The sequence below is a fragment of the Apodemus sylvaticus genome, chromosome 10 (assembly GCF_947179515.1).
Source record: "Apodemus sylvaticus chromosome 10, mApoSyl1.1, whole genome shotgun sequence".
NCBI classification, from domain to species: Eukaryota; Metazoa; Chordata; class Mammalia; order Rodentia; family Muridae; genus Apodemus; species Apodemus sylvaticus.
Window position 1 is genome coordinate 63278330 of NC_067481.1, and position 26791 is coordinate 63305120.

The 26791-nt window shown below is 48.8% G+C and overlaps 1 protein-coding gene across 2 annotated transcripts; it reads left to right on the top strand.

Moving 5' to 3' along the window:
* Nucleotides 1-1978: 1978 nt before the first annotated feature.
* Nucleotides 1979-25693, top strand: Usp22 (ubiquitin specific peptidase 22). 2 transcript variants are annotated; one of them, XM_052197411.1, is made up of 13 exons: nucleotides 1979-2327; nucleotides 7902-8034; nucleotides 9562-9675; nucleotides 13270-13371; nucleotides 13877-14046; nucleotides 17372-17519; nucleotides 18122-18227; nucleotides 19413-19571; nucleotides 20476-20602; nucleotides 21549-21640; nucleotides 22974-23036; nucleotides 23438-23615; nucleotides 24334-25693. In XM_052197411.1, the coding sequence occupies exons 1-12, from the start codon at nucleotides 2157-2159 to the stop codon at nucleotides 23595-23597; spliced, it is 1545 nt and encodes a 514-aa protein (XP_052053371.1). In that variant the 5' UTR covers nucleotides 1979-2156; the 3' UTR covers nucleotides 23598-23615; nucleotides 24334-25693. The 2 variants fall into 2 exon arrangements, with proteins under 2 accessions (XP_052053371.1, XP_052053370.1); XM_052197410.1 differs by having other exon boundaries at nucleotides 1980-2327; nucleotides 23438-23587.
* The last annotated feature ends 1098 nt before the right edge of the window (nucleotides 25694-26791 follow it).

Below are 26791 nucleotides of genomic sequence, written 5' to 3' on the forward strand. Positions count from 1 at the left end.
GCTCTGGATGACTGCTAATTTGTCCTAGACCCAGGTCTCCCCCGAGCCCCCCAGACAGGGTTTCTCTGTGTAGCTCTCCCTGTCTTAGAACTCGCTCAGAGATCCACCTGCCTCTGTCTCTTGATTTCTAGGATCAAAGGCACATATGGCAATGCTCAGCCCAACACGGATTCTTTGTTCTAGTTTTCCATCCATTAAACCCCACAGCTTTAAGAGCTCCGGCATCATGGCAGTCTTGGTAGCAGTTGCTGTTTTGTTTTGTCCCACCTGTGTTGGATTATAGTAAAATAGCTAGCAGTGGGATAAGATTACATGAACAGCATCACATGTAAGCCAAGGGCTTCCCAAGACAACTGTACTTGAAAGATTGTGTGTGTATGCGTGTGTGTGTGTGTGTGTGTGTGTGTGTGTGTGTGTGTTCCCCCACAATATGCCCTGGCTGACTCATTCACATACAGAATTCCTTTAGTATGCCAAAGCCCTCAGATGCTCAAGTCCTAAATATAATGGTGTAATATTTGGCTCTAACCTATATGGCCTGTATGCATCCTACCAGCTCCCCACCCCCACCCCTTTCTCTTTTTAACATGACCACAAACTCTGGTCTCAAATGATCCTTCTGCCTCAACCTGAGTAGCTCCCAAATAGCCCATACCAACAGACGCACCAACACCCCCTCTCTCTGGGTGACACTCAAATGCCACCTAGGGTAGCATGCTTAGCCATATCTAAGTTTGGGCAAGACCATCACTGCTTTAATGCCAAGTGGTCCTAATCGAACAAGCCTCAACTGCAATTGCTCCTCAGAACTATGACATCAAAATGTCTGTCCGCAATTCTTCTCAGCTGTTTTGTCTGCTAGCTGCTGTTACTACAATGCATTGATGAACTCTCTGCTTCTGCCTTTTCTGTCTTGGTGAATTATTTCACTGCTCCACATCATGGGTACCTGTTTGCCAGACTTTGACACCTAGCTGTTATCCTTTTTAAGGAATGGGGGGTGGGGGGAAGTAGTGTCTACTTACTCGGTAGATACAATTTGTAGGGTGGAAGATCAATATTTTCTCTTTCGAGTTGGTTTACTGCACATCTGTGTAACCCTCAGATAGGAGGGCTGGATGCATTATAGTTCTATACTGTCCCTACTTATTAGTCGCCAGTGTGTGTGATGTGGCTAGTACACATTGAATTGCTATACCAAATCTGTATAAAACGATATTTCAAAGCCAATGCAAAAATTTGACATGATATTGTCTTTATTGGATTGCTTGTTAAAATTAATTTTCATCGTTCTTGTTGCAAAATATTGTACAAAATGTAGCCACTAAAAAAAAAAAAATCGTATGCCGCCTGGCAGTCTAGTTCAATAGGACAGCGTTGAACAGGATCCTAGGGAAGGAAACGCGCTCTGAGTTTTTGCCGCGCCCAATCGCCAGCTGTGGCACTGCGGTACCCAACAAAGTCGCCAAGATGGCAGTCTCTGCAGAAAAGCCCACACAAGGAACTCCACGGACCAACAAATAGAATCTGGAAACCCTCCTAGCAGAGAACGCGCAGACTCAGGCCCTACCCTGCCCCACCCCGTCCGTCGCCCCGCCTCTTTGCGGCAGAGCTCAAGCCGGTGCAAACCGGTTCAGTGCCCTGATGGACACTTGGTTTTACCCAATCCTCAGCACGTCCCGCCTTCCAAGAAGAGACTCGAAACGTCACATCTCTGGCGTCTTCGGAGGCAGCCCGAAAGCAAACAGGACCAGCCCTCCAGCATATAATAGGCGCAGACCGTGCCTCAGACTGAAAAACAACCAATGGTGTGACGCAGGGGCGGGATCTGTTGACCCAACCCCCTTGCCTTCGGCACTTCTCGGGAGCCAGCGGGCGAGAAGAGGGCTGATAGGCGGGGCCTAGAGCGGCGGAGCCTGCGCACTAAGGCCGCTGGCCTGGGTGACGTTATCCATTCCCGTGGACAGCCCCGCCCCACCCCGCTCCGCCCTCCTCGAAGTCGGAGGGTGCTGCGCGTGCGGTCGGTGCTGCTGTCGCCTGCCTGGGTTCTTAACGCGGTCTTTGTTTCCCCCCCCCCCCCCAGCTTTGTTCTCGCCGCGCTGGCGTCGTCGTCGCCCCCGTCGCCGCCTGCCCCGCGCGCCCGGGCCTTGCCCGCCATGGTGGCCAGGCCCGAGCCTGAGGTCGAGGCCATGGACGCTGAGCTGGCGGTGCCGCCGCCGGGCTGCTCGCACCTGGGCAGCTTCAAGGTGGACAACTGGAAGCAAAACCTGCGGGCCATCTACCAGTGCTTCGTGTGGAGCGGAACTGCCGAGGCTCGCAAGCGCAAGGTGCGCCCGAGGCCTGCGCCGCTCCCCAGGCTGGGATGCGGAGTGTAGGTGGGAGTTGGGGAGGAGAAGCCTGGTAGTGTGGGGAGGGAGCCTGGCCTTGCGGGGAGGGCGTGAGGGGAAGTCTCGCGGTGCAGGGAAGGGGCTAAGGGAAGCATCCTGGTGCGGGCTAGGGGGACAAGGGGAGGCATCGTGGTGTAAGGAGGGGGCTAGAGAAACCATCGTGGTGTAGGGAGGAGGCTAGAGGAAGAAGCATCATCGTGGTGCAGGGAGGGGGACTAGGGTGAGCCTCGCGATGTAGGGAGGGGGCTAAAGGAAGTAACGTGGTGCTGGGAGGGGGGAAAGGACCGCCTAGTTGACGCAGTTGGGAGTGTGGCGGCGGAAGCCTTGAAGGGAGGGGAGGGGAGTGGGAGAGGGATCTGAGCTAAAAATGTGTCCGAGGAGGAGGAAGATCTGTCTGGACGTTCCTTTGCAGAGTAGTCCCTTTTCTGTAAAGGTCGCGGTGGGGGTTCGGGGTCTGCGGGGTAGTTCTGTGGACCCGCCGCGGACACCTGAGGCTGGCAGGGCCTCTGCGCGCTCGAGTTGAGAAGCGAGATTTTTAGTATGTAGGAATTGATTGACAGCCGCAGCCATCGAGGTAATGACTATTTTGTTGTTTGCTGGTCCTGTAAATCCCAACAACGGTGATTATTAGTGATTTGGGGATGGGAAAACGTTATTCTTTAATCTTAAAAAAACTTCATTATTACAATTTGATTTTGAAGATAAAAACTGGAATAGAAAATTTTTTTTCTGTCTTGAGTAGCGGTTTATAACAAGAGAACTGACAAATCCGCTGGGTATATCATGTTAAGCATCAAATTCTCCATCTTTAGTTTTTTGAGACAGGGTTTCTCCCTATAGCCCTTGGCATTCTTGAACTCGATTTGTAGACCAGGTTGGCCTCTTTACTCACAGAGATCCTCGTGTCTCTGCTTCCAGAATGATGGGATTAAAGGTGAATGCAAACCGCCCCCACCCCCCCACCTAAATTCCCCTTTTTTTTTTTTTTTAAATCAAGCATGGCCACGATATAAGTCTTTTAGGCATTAAAGGCTTCTGTTCTATAACAGAAAGTCTGTTAGGATTGGAGCAAGAGTTTTGGTAATAGAAGCATATGATTAAAAAAATTACTAGAGTTGGGTTACTTTGTATTTTGAGACAGGAGTCTTTCTATGTGGTACAGGCTGACCTTAAACACCCAGTCTTCCTCTCTCAGCCTTGTGAAGACTGGGATCACAGAGATGAACCATTACAAAACTACCAGATTGGCACCAGTGTTCCACGGGTCATAATTTTGTCACTGACCCACTCTGTTGCTTCTTGGATTGAGATGTGCTGTCAAGTCACTTTTACATGGGATTAAGTGGAGGGATCCTCCTAGCTCTCTTTCCTGTTTTGCTTTCTCCATCTCCCCAGACTCTTTAGTTTTGTATAGCATGAAAAGTTTCCTTTTTAATTAGGACTGCTCGGTGCAATATTTAAATTTCCACCGTGCTACAAGTTCTTTATTATGTGATCTTCCCAGCCGGGAGCTTGGACACCAGCACAGCATTCCGAAGCTGTGTTGTTTTGGTGAATGACAGTAAAGTAGGAAATGAAGGCAGGTAACTGTGCTCGGAAGGTGCCTGGGCTGCATTCAGCTGTGAACAGAGCTTCACCCCTGAAGTCCCTCCAGCTCAGAGTGTTTTCATCTTACAAGTCAGGGATTCTTTTTAAAAACAAGTTTGGCTGCACACGGTGGTGAAAAACAAAAACAAACAAAAAACCAAGACTACAAATGACCAGGATGATCTGGGAAGGTATTCATCTTCAGCCATCAGAGCAAGGCTGCTTAAAACTGCGCTGAAATTCCATCTCACCCCAGGCAAAATAGTTACCCTCAAGAAAAAGGAGAGCAAATGCTTGGGGAGAGTCAGCCATGTACACACTGCTGGTGGGAACATAAACTGCTGCAGCCTTCTGTGAACCAGTGGAGAGTTCCCAAAGAGCTAGAGGTGCACTACCCAGTCCCTGAGCCACAGCATTCCTGAGTATAGACCCGGAGGACTGAACAACACAGCAGTGGTGCAGAGAGGGGGCATCTGGCAGAGGGAGGGTCCAAGAGCGTGGGGAAGGAGAGGGTAGTATTGGAGGTGAGTTGAACAAGGTACATATTCATAAATACGTATTAGGATGTCACACTGAAACTGCTGTCGGTGTCTTTCAGGGTTGTTGGCAGCCTGTGGGCTGTGCCTTAGAAGAGCCAGCACCCTCGTGTGGGTGTGGTGGCAAAGGCTCCCTGCATGGCCTGTTCGAGGTTAACTTCCAGTTCATCCCACCAGCTCACAGAGCTAGCTTTGGATACTGGCTGATGGCAGGCTAGCCCTAGGCAGGCTGCTGCCAGCTCAGGAGCCACATTGCTCCCAAGAGCCCACAGCAGTCACTGTCTATGGGGGAAAGCAGCTTAGCCGCCTCTGGCTCTACAAGCTGGATTCTTTCCGGGACTCTGGAAAGAATCCATCCCGGCCTCCCTCTTCTGAGACCCTGGCTGCATCCTCCAGTCTCCTTCATTGTTCACATGGGTTTAGCTTCTTGTCCCATCACCATCTCTCAGGAGGGGAGGTTACTTGGGCCAGCATTTAGTGCTAACCCCAGACTGTCTGGGTTAACTGTGCCTTTGCTTAAATATCATGAACGTTAATTTTGTAGGTGTTTTATGAGCTACCCCAGGGCTTTGAGGATATTTTTCAGTACTGTGAAGTAAACCATTGTCTAAATTGCAACCTGCACTTGTGTGAGCCCAGAAGACACACTACATATAAGTTCTATAGGTAGGTAGCACCCACTTGAGGATCTTGAACTGTATCCAGTGGTCACTGACCACCATATATGCCTTTAAGTAAAGGTTAAACTTGGTTGTGCTAGCCTTACTTCAGTGGCCCAGGAACCACATGTAGCTAATAATAGTATACAAGATATAAGGGGAGGGTTATTACTAATTAAGGGTGTGTAGTTAGCTGATGATGTTGGGAAGGAAAGCTGTCTTGACTTTTTTTTTTTTTTTTTAAATCTATTAGCTCAGAAAGATGTGTCTTCCATGCAAGTAGCAAACCTGCAGTTCTGCCTTAGTCTCGTTGTATGGGTTGTACAGTTAGTACAATTGTACCAACTGGCGAGAGGCAGGCATGCCGTCCATAAGGACTTTCTTGCTTTCAGACTAGCATAGAGACTCTGCTTATTTCGTGTGTTGGAATCATACCTCTTAGAAGACATGAGATATTTCAGTTTTAAACTGTTTACTCTTTTTGACCCCCTCTCCCCCGCCCTGTGCTCATTCGGTCAGATCCAGTGATCCTTTACATTACTGCAGGATTTCACCTGAGCAGGTCCTCATGTATTCTGACTTTTAAGCCATATGTTAGAGGATGTGTACATCTTGATTTAATAGACTAGACAAGAAGGGCCAGTGTGGCTCAGTGTATAGAGGTGCTCACCACTGACCCTGGTGGCTTGAGTTTGATCCTAGGACCCACATGGTAAGAGCCAGCCTCCGCTGGTGGTTCTCTGACCTGCATGCGCGCGTGCCACACACACACACCCGTGCACTGAATACTTTCACCCACAAATGCAATATGTTTAGAAAACAGAACACCATCACAGAGTAGAGCAGCCCATCTCTTCCTGCCAGTCCTTACTCTCACCTTCAAGGGTATCTGCTAAGGCTCTTGTGGCACTTGGTTTGCTGCCTGCCTCTGTTTCTGTGATGGGAACATGTGGTGTGTGCTTACTGTGTAGCCCCTTTCTCAGTGCTGTCTGTTGAGATTCATTCATGAGACAGATTATAGCCTTTTTCTGCATATTACTCTGCTGGAGTCTAGGAGTTTTACAGCTTATAAATTCAGTTTATATTTCCTTTTATTAAAAAAAAGAAACCTACAATGAGTAGTGTCAGAAAACAATTGTCATGTGTTTATGTAATTCTCATTGGTTCATTTTTACTGTTCTTTGAGTATTTACCTGATACAGAGGCAAGAAGAGGGCGTCAGTGTCCCCGAAGCTGGAATTGTAGGAAGTTGTGAGTGGCCATGTTGAGGATTGAACTCAGGTCCTCTGCAAGAGCAGACAGTACTTTAGCTGCTGTGCAACCTCCAGGTTCATTTTTACCTTCTCTTCCCCAAGTTGTTTAGAATTGGTTGATGACATCTTGGTAATTGTAGCCATTGACCTCCATAAGAATGAGGACATAGTCTGTGGCCATAATAATGAACACTGTCCAGGAATAATGAGGAAATATAGCTATCTCATACGTAGTCCATACTCAAATACTGACATGCATTGTTTTCAGATACTAAACTCCCTGAGCTAACCAATAGTGAGAAATGGCTGGGAGCCCTCAGTAGGTAGGCCTGCTGGGCACTCTGGATTCAAACCTAATCACAGATTTAGCAAAACAACAACAACAGCAACAACAACAAAACAGAAACCCAGTAGTCCAAGTACAGCAGACAGCAGAATGCTGCCTTTCCTGGTTGAAGGAACGTGGAGTGTGAGTTGGAGTATTCAGTGCTCTGCGGTCTGTGCCCCCCCTACAGGTTTGGCACACTGCATCTGCTCCCTGTCCTCCCAGCCACAGTCTGCAGGGGTTGCTTGTCTGTGTGTTCTGTGGCCTCTGGCCCATGTCTTTGCCCGTATCAGCATATCTTTGTTCCACAGTGGTGCCATTGCTTGTCTGTTCGTTGACTTGGTAGATATTTGCTGTATTTTCAGTTTTTGAGTACCATTGTTACTGCCTGGAGATGTGGTGTCCACAGGTGATTGAGTCCATTGTTGCTGTGAATGTTTACAGAAAATGGGCTTTGTTTTGTCTCCCCCATTGCAGTTGGTATATGGAATTTTATGAAGATTTTGGGAAAGCTTGTAGGTGTGCTTGTAGTAATTTCAGATCAGACTTGGGTGCCTATTGTTTTTATCAGGTGTAAGTAATTCATTCTTACTATTGATATCTGTGTCAGATTGTGCCCTGGTTGCCCAGGGAACATTCCATAACTCTTCCTCTTTCTGTATCTGATCCATAGTGCTACAAATTGGCATATGCTTGGGTAGTGTGAATATTTAGAATTAGGTACCACTGTGTTCATGTTTGCTGTGATTGCCTTGCTCTGTTTCTTCTGTGGCCTTTCTTGACAGTGGACTTTTCTCTTTTGTTCCTGTATATTGCTTTGATTCATGTCTCTTTTCTTGAGTTGTTGTATTTTAATTTTTTAAGAACCTTGATTCTCAAACTTCAAAATGATACCGGGGTTAAGGACGGCTGGGTGTGAGCTGCCGGTGGTACTGCACTGGGTGTGGGAATGTGATGACATCATCACGGCTATGCTCTTGTTGATCTTGTTTTGAGCTAAACTCAGTGCTTTGGGGAGACTGAGGAGAATGTGATAGAGTGCTAAGACTAAGAAGACAGCCCCTGACCTTCTTCCGTTTGGCATGGACTTTGTGTTTCTCCTTGGCAAACCCTGTTGTGCCCACACTGCTCCTAACTCGTTTTCTAAATTTCAGGCAAAGTCCTGTGTCTGCCATGTCTGCGGCATCCACCTGAACCGGCTGCACTCTTGCCTCTACTGTGTCTTCTTTGGCTGTTTCACGAAGAAGCACATCCATGATCACGCCAAGTCAAAGCGGCACAACCTGGGTAAGGCGCCCTGCTGCAGGGGAACCTGGGTAAGGCGCCCTGCTGCAGGGCACAGGAGCAGGCATGTGATCTCCTAAGACCCACTGTGATGGAATGGTTTTTTTGGAAACTGAACTCAAGTGGCTCGCACCATTTGCTTGAAGCTTTTTAAACTGGTGTTAAGTTTCAGCATGGGTTTCCTGGTTTCTAGTAAAGCAGGTTCATGAAAGGCTAGCTGAGCATTGTCTGACCGTAGGTATGTGCAGTGTATGTGGGAGGGGTGGGGTGATAGAGTTGTTTATGTGCCCAAAGATAACCTTAAACTTCGATTGTCCTGCTTCTGCATCCCAGTGCTGTCATTATAGGTCTGTCCACTCTGTCCAGCAGTTGCTTTGTTCTTTGAAACAGTCTTGTTGATTACTCAGGGCGGCCCAGACCTTGTTGGACCCTCCTGTGTCAGCCTCTAGTGTGCTGGGGTTCTAGACACACCTCATCACACGTGGCTTGCTCTTGGTTAATGTGAGCATTTACAGCCACCAGCTTCCAACTTAGCACTGTGTCTACCCCTCCCAAGTCCAGAAGTTTTAGTGTGATAGGCCTGCTCCCTCCCTCCCTCCTTTCTCCTTCCCTCCCTCCCTCCCTCCCTCCCTCCCTTCCTTCCTTCCTTCCTTCCTTCCCCAAGATAGGGTTTCTCTGTGTAACAACTCTGTCTTGGAACTCTCTTTGTAGACCAGACTAGCCTTGCATTCAGAGATCCACCTGCCTCTGCCTCCCAAGTGTTGTGATTAAAGGAATACACCACCATGCCGGGCAGGTTTTAATTTTCATTTCTCTTGAAATATTTTCTAATTTTCCTGAGATTTTTCCTTTGACTCAATGGGCATATTTCTGTCCTATCAACACTTTTTCCAAGGTTTTGAGTTTTTGGTTTTTTTTCCTGTTATTATAGATTATTCCATTGTAAGAAGAAAGCCGTTGCTTCAGTGGAATGCATGTTTAACGTCTGGCAGCATCTCAGAAAGTGACACCTAGAATTATCCCTGTGGCCAGCAGTCCCAGCTCTCGTGAATTTTAAAGTAGCCATTGCTACTTCCTTACCTGTCCCTGGAGAAAGAGCCATGTAGTCAAGACAAGAGGAAACAGCAAATCGCTGTTGCCTCGCTTAGATTGCCAGCCATCCAAGGTGTAGCAAAGCCTCATCCCCAGTCAGGTTGCTGGGAATGCCTGTGGACCTAAAGTAAATGCTTGATGAACTTAGCCCTACTTTTGAGTTCTGAGCTTTCGCCACTGAAGCAGTGTGTCCTGATAAATTAGTACTTAGCAGGGCTCAGATGTGTGTCTCATTCTCGATCAGCCCTCAGGGAAGCTTCTGGAGACAGCAGACACACTTCACCTACCCTGGATAAACCCTCAAAGTTGGGGCTTCTGTAACTCAAGGAGGAAAGTGCTCTAGGCAGGTGTCTGGAACAAGTGCCTCCGAGTTCAGCTGTCTGAAGAACTACATTGCCATGCTAGATTGAATTATGTTCTTTTCCCTTTTCTCTGCAGCCATTGACCTGATGTATGGAGGTATTTACTGCTTTTTGTGTCAGGACTACATCTATGACAAAGACATAGAAATCATTGCCAAAGAGGAGCAGCGCAAGGCTTGGAAGATGCAAGGTGCGTCCACCATGCTTAGAGAGGGGGTTGGGTGACCCAAAAGTGGTTGGGGAAGCTGGTTTGGGCCTGTAGGAGAGAAAAACAAGCCCTAACTCCTGGGGCAGCCATCCGGCTTGCAGGAGTGATAACTACTTCAGGAAGCATGGAGATTTAGCTGAAGTGGGTTATTGGTCCTCAGGGGAGGTTTGCTCTCGTACCACAGTAGCCCAGGCTGTCCATCCTCCCCATGGAAGGTCTGCTACACACTACAATCCCTCCCTTTTCTTATTCAGTTCTCAACCTTGGGATACTACTGTACTGTCTCTTGCTGGGCTGGTGTGAAAATTCTAAAATATTGGGCCAGGTGTCTAGCTCAGTGGTGGAGCTGTGGCCTAGCCTATACAAGGCCCAGGGCTTGAATCCTAGCTACTAAAAAGGCAGAAACAAAACTGTTGAAATATGCCCGTGCCTAAATGACCCAAGCTCTTCTTAGCAGTGGAGTTAGATATACCATGGTGACAATACCATTAGGAATTTTGTTCTCTCTTTGTGTCTTTCATACGTAGCAAACACAGCCTGCCTCAGCATTCACAAGATAAGTTTGTGTTCAGGTAAAGCAAAGTCCAGACGCCATGTAGAAGTACCTCCTCACAGTCAGTCTGTAGGGGCTTGTGTTCTCATGCTAAGTGTCACCCAAGAAACCTGTTTGAAGTGCCTTGCACATAGGCTAAAGGAAACCTGCACCCAGTTGGCTCTGATTGGAAAATAAAGTTGTCAACAGCCAATGGCTGGGCAGGGTGAAAGAGGCCGGACTTTTAGGATTCCTGGATTAAAAACAAACAAACAAACCCACAGGAGTGATGAACAAAGAATTGGGCCATGAGAGGGGCATAGGACTGACCACGCCTTGAAGGAGAGGAGAGAGACAACTGAAATCTAGGTGCAAAGGGAAAGCGGCCCCTTGGGAGAGGCAGAGCCACAAAGATAAGATAATCTAAATCTAGATTTAGAAAGTGTTAACTCGGGAATGCTGGAGGGAAGTGTGTGCTAGCCGCTGGAGGGTCAGCAAGTGCCCAGCCATTGACCCAGTAAGGAATAGTAGCTCTGGGGGGTGGCAGGAAGTGCGGGGCGCAGAGGGTATTAACAGTTCACCGCCACAGTCTCACAACCTTTACTTCCTAAATTTACATTTTATATAGTAAGAAACTACTTAGAAACTTTGAATGCTAGATAAAAGCATATGGTAGCAATTTAAGTACAAACTATTATATCTCTTTTTGGTAAAGTTTAGAATAGTAAAATCATCTTCTAGTTCGCTACATATATGGAAGCCACCCAGTTCCTTGAATGTTTCTGTTTGGTGAGCCCTGAGGATTGGGCTGACTGGCCCCAGCACTGGGGTCACCAGCACATACTATCATGCCTGGCTTCTACCTGGGTACTAGGATCCTTGTTTGGGTTGTCATGCTTACATAGCAAACATGTTAGCCAGTAAGCTATCTCCCCAGCCCAGTAGAAGGACTTAATACATATGATTTAGAGGCATTTTAAGTTTTCTCTCTATAATGTCCTTAACACGGGAGGTTTGTCACAGTGAGCCTGCATTTCCTTCAGGTGTGGTAGAACTTATGAGGTAGTGAGACACAAGGAGCAAGGCGAGCCTGCCAGTACTGCAATGGTGTAGATAGGCATCTGATTTAATGAATGAACCCTCCATCAGCTCATTCCTTCATTCTCAGGGCATCAGCCTGGCAGGTAATGCAGTCATGCCCCCGTGGCTGTGGGTTCTGTGGAGTTCTGTAGGGCACTGCTGGAGTCAGGAAGGAAGCAAAACTCACTTGGAGGGCACATTGGAGAACCTGGCTTAGCCCAGCGCTTCTCTGTCAGTGTCTCCACCCACCTCTTCCAGACTAAATGACTGCAGAGATAATCCCTGACCAGGGCTTTGCTCTCTGCTCCACAGGATGCTAGGAAATGTAGTACCAAAGCCAGCATATCGGTTCCTTGTAGGAGAGGCGTCAGTGTCCTGTTAGATGGAGAGTGGAGCGGCTGAGCTTCCCTGGTGGCTTAGACTCCTGCACGCCTGGCAGGGGCTTGGTGGCTCTGGTGACATCATAGGTTTATGTTTCCATCTCTGTCCTTATGTGTGCTTTCTGTCACGTGTTTAGTCACAGGTACAACAGTTTATTATTTCTGGGTTTCTCTGGTTTTTTCCTTTTCAGCTTCCAGAGAGGCTCACAGTTGTCTGCCTTAACAGTGCTAAGTCTGCTGTGTCCCATTTAACCAGGGAGCCTGGGTCTCTGTGTGCAGGGGGAGTAAACCACCGCCGTGCTCAGCTGTTCTTTATTGGAAACTCCCTGTGTCTTAGTTTGCTTTCTGTTGCTGGGAATAAAAACACTGACAAACACATCTTACACTTCCAGGTCACAGTCCCTCACGTAGGAAAGTCCGGGCAGGAACTGAAGCACACGTCACAGAGGAAAGCCCCTCTGGCTCACTCTGCTATAGGACCTCCTCCCCACAGAGGAGAGAAAGCCCCTCTTATACACACCAGGACCACCTCCCCATACCAATTTGATGGAGGCAATTTTTCAGTTGAGGTCTCCTCATCCCAGATGATCCTAGCTGTGTCAGGCTGACAAATAAGTTAACCATCATATAGCACATAGTCTCCTGAGGGGATCAATTTTTTGTTTAAGAGATTGTTTCTGAAGGAAAACTCTTTTTTTTGTTCTTTTTGTTTATTTGTTACCCTTTTTTTGGGGGGGGGGTTGGTTTTTTCAAAACAGGGGCCCTGGCTGTCCTGGAACTCACTCTGTAGACCAGGATGGCCTCAAACTCAGAAATCTGCCTGCCTCTGCTGCCCAGAGTGCTGGGATTATAGGCGTGCGCCACCACCGCCTGGCTAAGTGATGCATTCTTGAAGTGTGTTGAATTAGGAATTTTAAGTAGTGTGGAACAGTTCCTCTGAGTGAGGTGTGTGAGTGAAGTGTGCTCCTCACCACCTTTTGGTTATTGTCGTGGGTTCCTGTCTTCTGTGGAATGTTCAGCCAGCAGATCAGAAGTGGGCGTGGTGCATAGTTTCACAATCCTAGCACTTGGAAAGTGGGCGGGCTGACCTTCAACTTCGAGGCCAGCCCAGTCCTGTAAGTTCCTGGTCAGCCAAGGCAGCACAGCGAAGCCATACTCAGATGACAAACTAAAACAAAGTGTGGGCCACAGGTACAGTAAACAGGCGCTCTATCACCGAGCTGCACCCACTCTCAGAAGTACATTTTCCCTGTCAGTCTCTTTTGCCGGAAGGTCCTTTATGAGTTACTAAGTTGCTTCCATTGGAGCTGGGTACTATCATCTCTACCCCAGATCCAAAGCATTTGAGAAACATTAGTGTCTGGTGATTTGATAGGTTGTATTCCTTTCTTTGACTCTGTAAACATGGCATGTTTATAGACACTGAGGAGACCTCCTGTTAGTGATCTGACACCTCTCATCACAGTAGGGTGTTAGAAGAAGGGCACCTCTCTGCAGTGCAGCCCGATGTGTGTCAAGTCCTCAAAGCTGTTATTTACAAGAGATTTAGCTCATGATCCCTAAGACTGTTCTTCATCTCCTTAGGTGTTGGAGAGAAGTTTTCAACTTGGGAACCAACCAAAAGGGAGCTGGAACTGCTGAAGCACAACCCAAAGAGGCGGAAGATCACCTCCAATTGCACCATAGGTTGGTGACGGGCTCTTCTGTCTTAGACTTCCCTCCCAGAGCGGCAGTAGGCCTTGTCTGACCAAGTCCTTTCTGGATTTGTTAAGCATCCAGCTTAGGCACCTGCTCTTCAGGGGCTGCTGTAGATATGGGATGCAGAGGGGTGAGTGGATGTGGTCCCTTCCGGTTCCTTGGCATCTGCCTTTTTGAAGGGATTCAAGTGGATCAAGTCAAAGCTGTTCATGGAGAGGTGACATGCCAGTGAGTGAGGGTGTCACCATCTTGCCCCCCACCTCCTGGAACTCTGTAGACCAGGGTGATCTTGAGCTCTGAGCTCTACCCGCCTCTGCCCCCTTTAGAGGGGGCAGTGGTGGCGTGTTCTGCGGTCCATTAAATATTGGCAAGCAGGCACTTTCCTGTTCTTCTCGTGCTGCTTGGCTGGTTGAAGACCGTGACTGGTCATGGAGGTGTGCCTGGGGCTGAGCTCGGTGCACAGGTGACCTTCTCTCCGTGACTTTCCTTCCAGGTTTGCGCGGACTGATCAACCTGGGGAACACGTGCTTCATGAACTGCATCGTGCAGGCGCTGACCCACACTCCGCTTCTGAGAGACTTCTTTCTGTCAGATAGGCACCGCTGTGAGATGCAGAGCCCCAGCTCCTGCCTGGTCTGTGAGATGTCCTCTCTCTTCCAGGAGGTGAGAGCAGCTGCTTCTGGGGTGGGACAGCTGTACAACTGCCCTTTCCCCTCTTTAAAAAGATGGGGAATAGAATTGATGAAAACCTTGCCTAATTATCTTCCACTACGGAACTACTGTGGAAGCCAAGGCTTTTACAAAGGGTTGTTAGAGATGGGTTGTTGACTTGGTGTTTGGAGGCAAACCGTTCACCCTGGAGAGGAGCCCTCAAACAGCAGGTGAGGCAGAGTGACCTTATGGATGGCGTTTGTCTCAAGAGTCCTGCTGTCTGCCACATGCATTCAGGAAATCTGTAGATGTGCTCCTTCGTAGGTGTGTTTGTCAGAGGCTTCTGCCCTGCAGACTGGCAGCACAGAGACAGTACTGAGGCTGTGTCATTGATCCAGTCACAGCTACACTTGTGTTGTGCCTGTCGATGCCTGCTCAGGCTTGATCTCAGGACCTACTGTCTAAGTAGACGCAGGCCAGGCATTAGAACTGAAATAACTTCTCTTCCCATCCCAGAAATAGGGTGGCCCCTGCCCTGCAAAGGAACAAGCAGACGGGCCTCCTTTCTTTCAGTGGTCTTTTCCCTGTCTGTGTCCAGGCATTTTTGCTCACATGTGGATGCTTTATGCCACAGCCCAGGGTTGAGCAGTCGATGACCATCACAGTGGCTTGGCAACTGAGATGACCCAGCTGGTCCTTCCAGAGCAAGGTTGCCAATTTTTGCCCTGGTCCAGGTTATTACTGACCCTGCATTACTGGTGACTGGAAATGTGGAAGTGAGCAGACAGGTAAAACGGTCAGAGGCTGCAGGGTACGAGAAACTATCCTGAGAAATGAGTCCTGGGCTTCACTGGGGTAAACAGCTAGTTACCATGTGACTAATCATCTCTCTTGGATTATTTTTTAAACTCAGGCTTAGTAAAGTATAATTTGCATCCAGTAAAACATCCTAGTATATAGTTCTGTGAATTGACAAATGTGTGACACAGGTTTTTGTCCCCAGAATTGCCATTCCCATACATGTGATGTGGATGGATGGATAGCATATTTAAGTGTTGTGTTTGTGCGATATCCCACCATCCTTGCTAGGCTTGTCTGTGTCTCCTTGGTGTGGTACATCAAGGTCCACATGGGCTCTCCCTCTTGCTGAAGAACTTGTGTAGTGGTCATAGTGCAGTTAGTGGGAGCCTGGGTCAGACGCTGTAGGCTGTTTCTGTTTTTAACTTAACTTGGTTGAGTTGCTGTCCTTGGTTTTCAGTATGGAGTATTGAACAGTCACTGCAGCAGGTACTTGGTGGCATTAGTCCGTGTGACCCTGCTGCTCGGTCCTAGTCTCCAACTGTTCATTCCTAGTAGAAGTTGAACATCTTACATTTGATAAACAAAACCCAAAATGTTACACATTCCAAGATTGTGGTCACCAATGTGATGATGCCACAGAGAGAGAAATCCGCACCCACCTGGTCAGTACACATAAATGACCTTGAGACTGTCTATTGAGTTTCTCTTGGTTTCTGTGTCTAATACATGAAAACAGTTCATCTGCCACTCTGGATTAGTGTAATACCCAGCTTTATGGGTCCTGACAGGAACTGTGGAGGTCACCAAGTCAAACCAAAACCCTGAAAGCCTAACAGTCACAGCTTCAGGTCCAGGCAGGCGCTGGCTCTGGGGTGTCCATCGCAGCAACACTTCCAGGATTGTGTTGTGTGACCTCACCACAGCCTTAGTGTTAACACACAACGTGCCATTTGCTCTGTGTGCCAGTGCCAGTAAGTGCTGCCTGAGACACCAGTGACCTAAGACCTAAGTGTGGTTTCCATCCGTGCAGTCTCCTGCTCTTACGGAAACATGATGACTGCTCTTACGGAAACATGATGAGGCCATTTCAGAAAACAAAGGCACTGAGTATTTTCCTGCCGTTCTCACGTAATCATGTAACTATGTCTTCATATATCTCTAGATAGTGAGGTTGAATCTTTGGTTTGAAAAATAGCTGTTTGAATTCCTGAACTGAGTTTCAGAGTTTGTTTGGTTTTTGTTTGTTTGTTTGTTTGTTTGTTTTAAAGGCTTGGGATTAAAACAGAATCTCCCCATTTCTAAAATGCCTTAAGTGTACTTAATTTCGTATTGTGGATTTCTATGAAGTGGCTTCTCAAGCAAAAGAAGCCCTGGCCTAATAATGATGAACTTAGGAAATGCATTCTGGTATAAATGGGTATCTGGTTGGCTCTCGGCATTACTGTGCCGTTGATCACTCTCGTTAGAAGAGATGTATGATGTTCCTTTTAAGAATGAACTTTTAAGGCTTGGGGTGAAGCTCAGTTGTAGACTTACTTCTTAGCATTAGGCCCTGAGTTTGATTCTCTCATTGCAAAATGGCCCAGGAGTTAGTTTTGTTTTTCTCAGGTTGCAAAAGGGCTTACAGGCTCGGGAGACTCACTCGCTTAATATTGTTTACATTGGTGAGATTGATACTGGCAGCCATTTACAAAGCAACAACATCAGTTGGGCGAGGAATCGGGAATATCCCATTCCTTGAGAGCTTAGGGCTTATGTGTCTACATAGACCAATGATTAAAAGCGACAGGATGGCCTTGAGAAAGAGATGCTGGCACAGGTTCTGCATCCTTGCCCTGGAAAATCTGAACTGCAAATATTCTGCGACCTACAACCTTTTGAGCACATGAGCATTTTCAGATTACTAGATTCAATAGTGTTGCAAGTATTGCAAACACTGAAACATTCAACTCTTCTCATCTAGCCCAAATGCCACTTGATAAAACAAAAGTAAATAAGTAAATGCCAGCAGCTGTGTGAGGAATAGGCTCACGCACGCACTGGCTCAGAAGGGAAACAGCTGCTCACACCAGCCGGTCTTACTGTCTCACCAAGCAGGGCTTCCTGGGCTCTTCACTGCATGAAGCCTGGTATGGAAGTGAGCCTCTAGGTCTAGTGTCTCAGCAGTAGACTTCTGCCTGGCTCCCTGAGCGGGCTGCAGGACATGAGGTCTTCCTTGTGCTCCCAGGAGCTTGTTCAGTGGCCCATTGCACCTGGCCCTGGTGGCCATGCAGTCAGACACCATCCCAGAGGGTGGGCAGGTGTTTTGTGAGGCAAACATTGTATAGAGTGAGCCACTTGAATTTGCTGTTTGTTGTGTGGGCTTATCAGTGGAAATAAAGTGGGAGAAAAGGAGTCTACATAGCAATCCAATTTGCAAAAAGAAAAACAAGTCCAGTTTGATCAAAGTAGTCCTACCCAGTGTGTGCAGCTGTGATGTTTTGTGTGACGAAGCCTGGCAGGTGTCCTATTTTCCCTTTCCTTGTCTCTTAAATAGTTTTACTCGGGGCACCGCTCCCCACACATTCCGTACAAGCTGCTACATCTGGTGTGGACGCACGCCCGGCATCTGGCAGGTTATGAGCAGCAGGACGCGCATGAGTTCCTCATTGCAGCCCTGGATGTCCTCCACCGGCACTGCAAAGGTGGGCCTGCCACCCTCGCCCTGCTAGGTTAGCTTAAACATGGCACAGAGCAAGGCTGGTGCGCGCCCAGTAGGAACATGTTTGATTGTAGTCAGTATAGTCAGGTTCTGTTTCCAGTAAGGAAAATCGCATGGTTGCTTCCAAGCAGTCCTCCATAGTTTGTTAGTATCGACTGATTCGGGGTATTTTGGGGAGCAAGGTCTCACTGTGTAGCTCATACTGGCCTAAAGCAGTGGTCCTCTTGTCTCAGCCTCCTGAGTGCTGGGATCACAGGTGGGAATCTCTGTACAAGAGTAAAGTTCCCAGAGTCAGTGTGCACACCTACAATCCCAGCGCCCAAGAGGCAGAGGTAGGCAGATCTCCTGCCAGTTGAAGGCCAGCCAGAGAAATACCTAACCCTGTTAGGAAAAAAGACAGGGAAGAATGACATTACCACCTTCTCTTCCCCAACCCCCACCACCAGAGAGATCTCTTGAAATGAATGCCTTCACTCTTCATAGAGTATTGGTCCTCCTGCCTCTGCTGGGTGGATGTGGACTTGCTGACTGCTTTGTACTGTCTTGGTGACATCACTAATGGTAACTACACATCTGGTTCCACAGGTGATGACAATGGGAAGAAAGCTAACAACCCTAACCACTGCAATTGCATCATCGACCAGATCTTTACCGGTGGGCTCCAGTCTGACGTTACCTGCCAAGTCTGCCAGTAAGTAAGGCTCCCTGCCAGCCAGCCAGTCTCTGAGTGTCAGTTTGCCAGTGCACTTCCTGTCCCACTTCCCAGTCAGCAAGGGTGAGTGTTATTTGGGCTTCGAGCCTAAAGCTCAGCACCACCGCAGGGAAGGCTCCCTGAGTTCTGTGCTGCTCATGGTGGAGCCACCTACACTAGTTTCAGGTGAGGGACAGTTAAACAGCCATGCTGTTAAAATACCTCTGGTAGAAAAGACACAAGAAGTGGACAGATTGCCTGAGTCTGAGGCTCCTCTTCCCTTTGGAGGCCTGCGGAGTTTTGCCGTGGCATTCAGCGGGATGTCCTTGGCAGCTTCGTATACATCTTGGCTGTTCTTAGAGTCAAGGCCAAGACCCAAAACAAATGGCCCCTGCAGGTGGCAGACCATTGTCTCTGTGGTCCATAGTGTGAATTGGCTCCTTGTCCATTTGCTGGCATAAAGTACAGTTCTTTCCAGGTGTACACATGTTTAGAGCTTTCATCTTCAGAAGCAGAAAGGCTCCTTTGGCAGTGGCTAGAGCAGCCCCGCCCCCAGTGTGCCTTGTCCCACTCCCCTGGCTCATGCCTGCTAGCGTTTTTATCCACTCTGGCCACAGCCCCTCAGTACCCGCCAGCTGTCTGAACAGGGCTCGGGACCAGGGCACAGGGATCTCAGGGTGCCCCATGGCTTTCCAGGAGCAGTGCACCTTTGAGGCCTGCTTGTGGAGACAGTGATGTAGAGTTCCTCCCTCTCTGGCCATGTATGTTAGCGAGAGGTGGTCTTCAGTTTCAGTCCCTCTTTAGTCAATTTCTTATTCTGAGTTTCCTCTTTTGAATACTGTAACTCAAGCCTCCTGGCAGGAATCAGCCTTGTTAATGCGGCAGACTTGCTTATGGGGCTGCCATGTTTGGCCTATACGCTTGAGCATGGGTGTCTGTCCTTGCCTGTTCAGGGCACCTAGCTCCTGGGCAGTGTTACTGCAGTTCCTATTGGGAGGTGGATCTTAGAGCACAGAGCTCTGATTATAGCTCAGGATTTTATACTTCTTGAGACTCCTCACACAGTCCTGATGGTGGGCACCACTATTTTATCCTGAGGTACCTTGTGGACAGATGGACCACCTCAGAGGTCACAATAGGCTTCAGTCCTCATATGTTCTCATGTGTTTTCCTCTTTCCCTGCAGCGGGGTCTCCACCACCATAGACCCCTTCTGGGACATCAGTTTAGACCTGCCCGGTTCTTCCACCCCATTCTGGCCCTTGAGCCCAGGGAGCGAGGGCAGTGTGGTTAATGGGGAGAGCCACACATCCGGCACCACCACTCTCACAGACTGCCTGCGAAGGTGAGACACATCCTGCAGGGTTGCTGCAGAACACTCTCTCCTTTCCATTTTACTACATGATTTGATCTTTAAAATTATCGGAAAAAACAAGAAAAAATTACAAGGAAAATTAACAGATCATTGTAGGTTATCCTGCAGCTATAAGGTGACATGGCGATCCTGGTACCTTCACCCTCCACCATGACACCCCACAGCACAGAGGGGTGGATGGGGGTGGGGGGGTGGGGGGGGTGTATGTCACAGCAGTTGCTGAGGCTGGTATAGACAGGAGCTTCACAGTCCTACCCAGCCATGCCTTCATCTGCATCCACAACCCCGTCTGCTCCTCACCTAAGCAGGTCAAGTCTAGCTTCCTCTAGATTCTCAGGGCAGTTTGTGAGTGGAATCTCACGGCATATCACTGTGGGATAGTCTCTTTCCACTTCTTGATCTCTGGCAGCCCAGAGAATTTGTGTGTGTGTGTGTGTGTGTGTGTGTGTGTGTGTGTGTGTATCTTACCATTCCATTGCTGACTGGTAGCCCGTGGGGGGGTGCACCATGTGCTTTTTGAGCCATTTGTGCATAGCTTTGTGGCTGTATGCTCCGTTCTGAGACAGGTTGTGTCGCTGGAAGTTAAAATTATCACCATTTCCCCAGACCTTTCATTAGTACTGTTATATATGTGTACACATGTGCACGCATGCACGCACGCACTCGCGCTTAAGAGAATCAGGAAAAGATAAAGACAAAGTTCCTCTTTGTGTTATTGTAAAATATGACACCTTCAACTGCTGGTGAACTTTGAGTGGTAAATCTGTTCCCCTTTCTTCCATGTCTTTTACTTTTTCCCCTTTCATGTTTTTTTTGTTTTGTTTTTTGTTTTGTTTTGTTTTTAATAAAAGGATGATCTTTAAATGCCTTGTAGATTTACCAGACCAGAGCACCTAGGAAGCAGTGCCAAGATCAAGTGCAGCGGTTGCCATAGCTACCAAGAGTCCACCAAGCAGCTCACCATGAAGAAGCTGCCTATTGTGGCCTGCTTCCACCTCAAAGTGAGTGTCCCAGGAAACCAGCCACAGGGGCAGCCTGCAGCTCAGCCTGCAGCTCACCAGTGCACCAGTCCCAGGAAGCAGGAAGTGAAACTGCCTCCTGCACTTGTCTGTCTCTGCCAGCATAGGCCAGAGGAGACATCAGATGTCCTGCACTGTAACACACCACCCTACTGCTGCATGGAGACACGGTTTCTCACTGAACTTGGAGTTAGGCAAGCCCAGTGATCCTCTGTCTGTACTGCCCAAGCACCGGGGTCACACGTCTACCTCGGGCATTTGTGTGGCTGCTGGGGATATGAATTAAAGTGCTCAAGCTCGTGCAGCAAGCACGCGTGGCTGCTAAGCCGTCCTCCCAACTCTTCTTTTAACTTTCCATTTCACTTAAAAACAGACCCAGACCCAGGCCAGGAGGGGTGAGTCAGTGGTAGAGCTCTGGCCTAACATGCAAGGCTCTGAGTTCTACCCCAGAACTGCAGAAAGAAAGGTCCAGAAAACAAACTCTAGTCTAAGTCTAGTCTAGAGTCAACAGGTGTTGCGTGTATGGGTGTTTTGCCTGCGTGTGTGTCTGTACCATATGTGTACCTGGTACCCACAGAAGCCAGAAGAGGGTGTCAGATCCTCACAGACTGGCATTACATGAGCCAGCATGTGTGCTAGGAATCAAAACAAGGTCCTCTGGTAGGGGACAGTGCTAGTGTTTGAATCCTTAAAGGCTATATATGATCCATTTTCTATTCTTTAAAAACGTGAAAGATCAGTTTGTGCTTGGTAGAATCAACTCTAATCCCAGCATTGGGAGGGGTGGGCAGGAGGGTCCTGCAGTGTGTGGCAGCCTGAGCAGGCTTGCGAGTCCAGAAAACCAATCAGGAAAGCTGTTTGCTGGCCCAGGCTTGGTCGCCCGGCTATTGCTGTCCGCTCACTGTTCCCCACTCTCTTCTCTCTGCAGCGATTTGAACACTCAGCCAAACTTCGGCGGAAGATCACCACATATGTGTCTTTTCCCCTGGAATTGGACATGACGCCCTTCATGGCCTCCAGGTAGAAAGGGCTGGTGTCTGGGTGTGGAGGCACCTAGTGCCAGCCTTTAGACATGTAATGACAGCCATCTAGGCCTCACTGCTGTCCTGGGACTTCCTTATCTTGCTGTGGGGCTGCCCATTTGTATTCTGCGTTCCTCATCAACTCTCAGACTTGACCACTCATCAAGATACAGTTATAAGCATACCAATGTGACATTTTGTGGTTGTTGGAGACTGATGTTGAAATACAGATAAACAGGGTTGATTGTCTTCCTTGAGATCAAAACCTGTATATCATAAACTACATCAAATTTAACCCTCTAAAAACTACAATGCTTCCAAATGTCTTTGGTTTGCTGTCTGTGGCTAGCAGCTGTTAGTATGGTGGCTTAAAACAATAGAAATTTATTTTCTCTCAATAATAGAAGCCAGAAATATGAAACTTGGTGAGAAGGATCCAGACAGAGTTCCCTCCTACACTCATCTAGGTCCTGGAGGCTCTGGGCCCTTGTCTATCTGTTACTACCCTGCGCCAAGGCCCTTCCTGAATCTGTGTCTCAATTGTTGGTCTGTTTCCTAGGTATTAGTGGTTAAGGGTAGGGCCGTCTAGATGGCCTTATGTCAACCTCCTCTGTTCCGTCTGCACAAGTTTTCTAAATGGGTTACATTTACTGTTCTGGGGGTCAAGATGCAGGCAGTCCACTGCAGAAGCCACACCTTAGCCCACTACACTGTCCTGAGAGGCTGCCTGGTGTTAGCCAGTCATGCCCTTCCTTGAGGAACTCTTGTCCTGGGTTCATAGGTCACTAGCTGAAATGGTATCATAGACCATCAGAGTTATCGCTTTGGAAAATGGGGTAGTCACATATCTAGGGATGGAGTGACATTGTTGCTGATATCAAGGTCTCATGGGGTTTGCTGTCTTCTGCTTATTTTGGCTGTAGGTAAACACACCAAACTAGTTTATAACTTGGTATTTCCTGATCAGTTTCTGTCCCATTCTACCCAGCCTACTGCTAGTAAGCTACTTCATGACATCCCTGGCTCCATTAAGGGCATAGTGTGGGGCTAACTTACACAGCCTTTCATTTGCTGTGTTACACACAAAACTCTTCACAAGCCAGTATCAGAAGCCCCTGAGCAGCAGGTGACTTCAGGGTCCATGGGGGTGGGATTGTGGGAGTTGCTCCAGCACCAACACTGGGAGGCCCTGGAGCTGCAGCCCACGCTAGATAGCGCATCACCACATGGGGCAGTCTGCCGAAGGGAACTGATTTGATGCAGCATGCCTTCGTATCCGTCAATGCTGTCTGTGGGGAGGTGGTAATTACCGTTTATTACTGTTCTTACAGCAAAGAGAGCAGGATGAATGGACAGTACCAGCAGCCCCTGGACAGTCTCAACAATGACAACAAGTACGTGGGGTTGCGAGGCCTGGGGCAGGGTGAGCTGGCATTGTGGTCGTGCGGGTCTCCGCCCATGGCATATAGGGAAGGGCGCATGCCCAGCTCCTGCTTCTCAGGCCACTGACCTGTCCTTCCCTTCTAAACAAACTCCCTCCTGGTGGCAGCCCCACTGTAGAGGCCTGGTGAGGGTCTGCTTAGGAGCTCGTCCCCTGGCCCCGTTCGTCTTGCTGTTGGTAGAACAGGCAGATAGCACTGACTGAAGTAGTCACTTCCTCTGTGGGTGCCACTGCTGCCACCACTTGCATTCGGTGTGGTTCAAGGAATTGTCTTTGCTGGGTCAGAGCCGACTGAAGCAGACAGGTTCTGCCATCTCAGCAGACCATAGTTCAGCTGTCCTCCTCTCGCACCAGGTACTCCTTGTTTGCTGTTGTTAACCATCAAGGGACCTTGGAGAGCGGCCACTACACCAGCTTCATCCGGCAGCACAAAGACCAGTGGTTCAAGTGTGACGATGCCATTATCACCAAGGCCAGCATCACAGATGTGCTGGACAGTGAAGGGTATGTCTGATGTGCTGGACAGTGAAGGGTATGTCTGATGTGCTGGACAGTGAAGGGTATGTCTGGGCTAGGGCTGCAGGAGCTGCTGCTGCTGCTTGTCCATCCCTCCTGTCTGACCAAAGCCAGAGGCTCGGCTGCATCTGCCACAGTGTGCATATTCACCTCAGTTTAGTGTGGCTTTGTTGCTGAAGGGCAGTGGTTCCTTGTATCAGAAGTTGCCTGTAGTCATGGTTACATGATGGGAATTGCGCCTAAGTGAGAGCCCACTGTGGTCATCTGTGCCCTCACCATGCCATGCGTGGTTCTGGATCGCCTTCTGTGCTGCTTTTGTTACTTGTGATCCATTTTTTGTCCTGGGCTTCCTTGGGATTCCTGGACCCAGGGACAAGGTAGACCACCTGCTGCAGATGCAGACGGTACATGGGAGGCTCTGGACCCTAAGATCCCCAAGAGAGGAGTCAGAAGAGTGTGCTACTGGGAACAGGCGGGGTTTGAGGAGACATGGACCCTGCATGAGGGTCGCACCATGTGAACAGGAGGTAATGACTACAAGAAGTCACCAGGGCCGCAGTGACTCACTCTCTAGTAAGCATGGAGGTCAAGTTGGGTGATAGGAGCCAGGCAGCATCTTTCTTTCTTGAGGGGCTACAGTGGCCATTCAAAATTTCAGCCATGTGAGCCCTTCTTGACTGGCATAGGCTGTCTTGGAAGCTAGGACTAAACCCACTTTCCCTCTGCCTCCACAGGTACCTACTCTTCTATCACAAACAGTTCCTGGAATACGAGTAGCCTCCTGCCTTGCTGGCCAGAAAAAAAGAGAGAGAGAACAAGTTGGCAAGCTTCCCGACATGATCCCTGCTCCCCCACATCAGAACACCACGGTCCTCCTCCTGTGCAGGCGAGCCTCACACGCGGCCCCTGCAGCAGGAGATGTCAGCTGGGATGAGCTGCAAGTGCTGAGTGGACCAGCACCTGTCTGCTCAGCCTTGTAGGCTGGGGACGGTGTCTTCAGAGCAGACCGCCCTCCGCCTGGTGCTTCACCCTGCCTCCCACGTGGGTTTTAAAAGCACCTGCTTCCTGGAAAATGAGCCCGTCAAAGCTGTAAGTGCCAGAGATGATGCCAGGGGCACAGAGCTTGCAGCCCTCCGGCATGAAGGGCAGAGGGTGTGCTCTTCTTTCTAAAATTGTAAGATAGCCCGGGCCCAGGTTGAGGCCACCCACAGGCTACAAATACATCTGTCCGACAGATAACTTAGTATCAACTGCATGTGGAAACATCAGCTCGGAGGTTCCCTTTGTTTCTTAGAAATAGGCGTCTTCTTCCCTCTACCCCATTGTTCCTTTTCCTCGGTAGTGAATTTTATCAATGTGATAGTAGTGAGGTGAATGATCATTGAGTTTATATTGAATTCTAGACGACCCCTTCCCCTACAGGGAGCGTGTCTTGCTTTTTTATCAGTGTTGTTTCCTTGCCCTGTGCCCTGCCTGCCTTCCTGCACAGTTAGCTGGTGGCCAGGCAGTGGAGACCACGGTCCCTGGGATCTTGATCTTTGCAGTAGATCCCTTGGTGGTTCCATTGGCCCAATCTTCTCATGTTTCTTCTTGGTCTCTGGCCTTTTGCCTGCCCAGGGAGGTTTAGTGGCTGCGTGAGATTTGAAGCTCAGTGGTCCAGGTGGAGACTGCATTGCACGGTGTCACCTGCTTGCCTCTGTTGAGTTCACTATAGTTTCAATTACAGCCAGAATAAGAAGACTCCATCACCAGTTCTGCTGGCAGGGTCAGTCGTGAAGTTTATTGTAAGATATTTTGCATGTATCTCTGGACAAGGCCTAGGTTGTCCACGTCTAAGAAACTGAAATCTAGGGTCTTGGTGTTTCTCCTTACACCACTGCCTTTTCAGTGGTGCTTGCCCAGGAGCCTGTTGGCACCCACCCCAGGAGTTTCAGGACAGGCAAGTATTTCCTAAGAGCCAGGCTCTGAGCCGCAGGTCCAGAGCAGGTAACTCGTGCATCAAGTTTGCATAGCAAGTATGGCTGTGATTTAAATTACATATAATTATGTGTACAAAATTTTTTTTCACTATTTGAAAATAAGATTTTTTTTTTTCACCTACAGGCTATAAAAGAGCAGCACAGGGTCCAGCCCAGCTCCTTAGCTAGTTAATTGCAATGGACTGAGGTCGCTCTGGCAGACCTAAGTGGCCGCTGCTCAGTCGCTGTGGAAATCACCCGAGGTCAGGGGCAGCAAAAGCGTTGTCCTGTGGTGACACTTGCCCTGTTCTTCTCTGGTGTGTTTCTATTTCTGCATTTAAAGTAAATAACAGACTTGAGGCATGTTTTTTAGAAAAATCCTTTTTTGAGTATGGCTGAGCCTAGATTCTCAGACACGGACTCGTGTTTGTGGGACTCTGCTGTGGAGATGCCCTTGGGGCAGCACACTGTATTTATGAATAAGTCCACATTAAAGATGTCACTGCAGTTGCCTACAGGGACCACAGCCCACGCTTCTGCCTCCTTGACTCCCATGGATGGGGCATCCAGAGCAGGGGTGAGCAGGTGTGCTGGCCAGGCCTGCTTCCTCTCCCCACAGCACACGGCCCATTTCTTCCTGTATTGGGGGCACTAAGGAGGACAGTAGCTGTTTTCTGTCATTGTGACTTAAACTTTTTATATCCAAAAGCATTCCCCTTCTTCACCGTGGTTCTAACATTCTTAACACTTCACTTGGTACCTGTGGCAACTCCATGACTGCCACACATCATCTGGCCCTACCTCTCTGTCCTGGGTCCTCAGCATGACGTCTCCACTAGACAGGCATGTGTGGATGACTAAGGAAGAGCATATTTGACCAATGGGCTTGGGGAGTGTTTCTGTTCCCTTTGGATAGCAAGGCAGGAAAGGGGTTTCCCATCCAAGAGCCACAGTATATGTGTGCTCAGATGGCCACAGACGTGCATCTCACCACAGGCCTGCATTACCACCCCTAGTCTAGAGCAGTGAGCAGACCTCTTCCATATACTGCTGGCGCCAGCTTCACAAGACAGTAAAGTAGCCCTCTTCAGATGTCCTCAATGAGAGATGAAGGCCTTAGGATGGGATCTGCAGTTCCTCTCTTCATCCAGAAGTCCCCCTCAGGCTGGGCACTACCTGAGCGTCCCACACCATGTGAACCTGAGTGCTCTTGTATTTGGCTCAGTGTGTATGC

What these genes read in the sequence shown, in the direction of transcription:
- Usp22 (XM_052197410.1), top strand. Translation starts at nt 2,157, where the DNA reads ATGGTGGCCAGGCCCGAGCCTGAGGTCGAGGCCATGGACGCTGAGCTG. An exon ending in CACCTCCAATTGCACCATAG is followed by an intron (nt 13,372 to 13,876) that starts GTTGGTGACGGG and finishes CTTTCCTTCCAG; the next exon opens with GTTTGCGCGGACTGATCAAC. An exon ending in CCTCCACCGGCACTGCAAAG is followed by an intron (nt 17,520 to 18,121) that starts GTGGGCCTGCCA and finishes CTGGTTCCACAG; the next exon opens with GTGATGACAATGGGAAGAAA.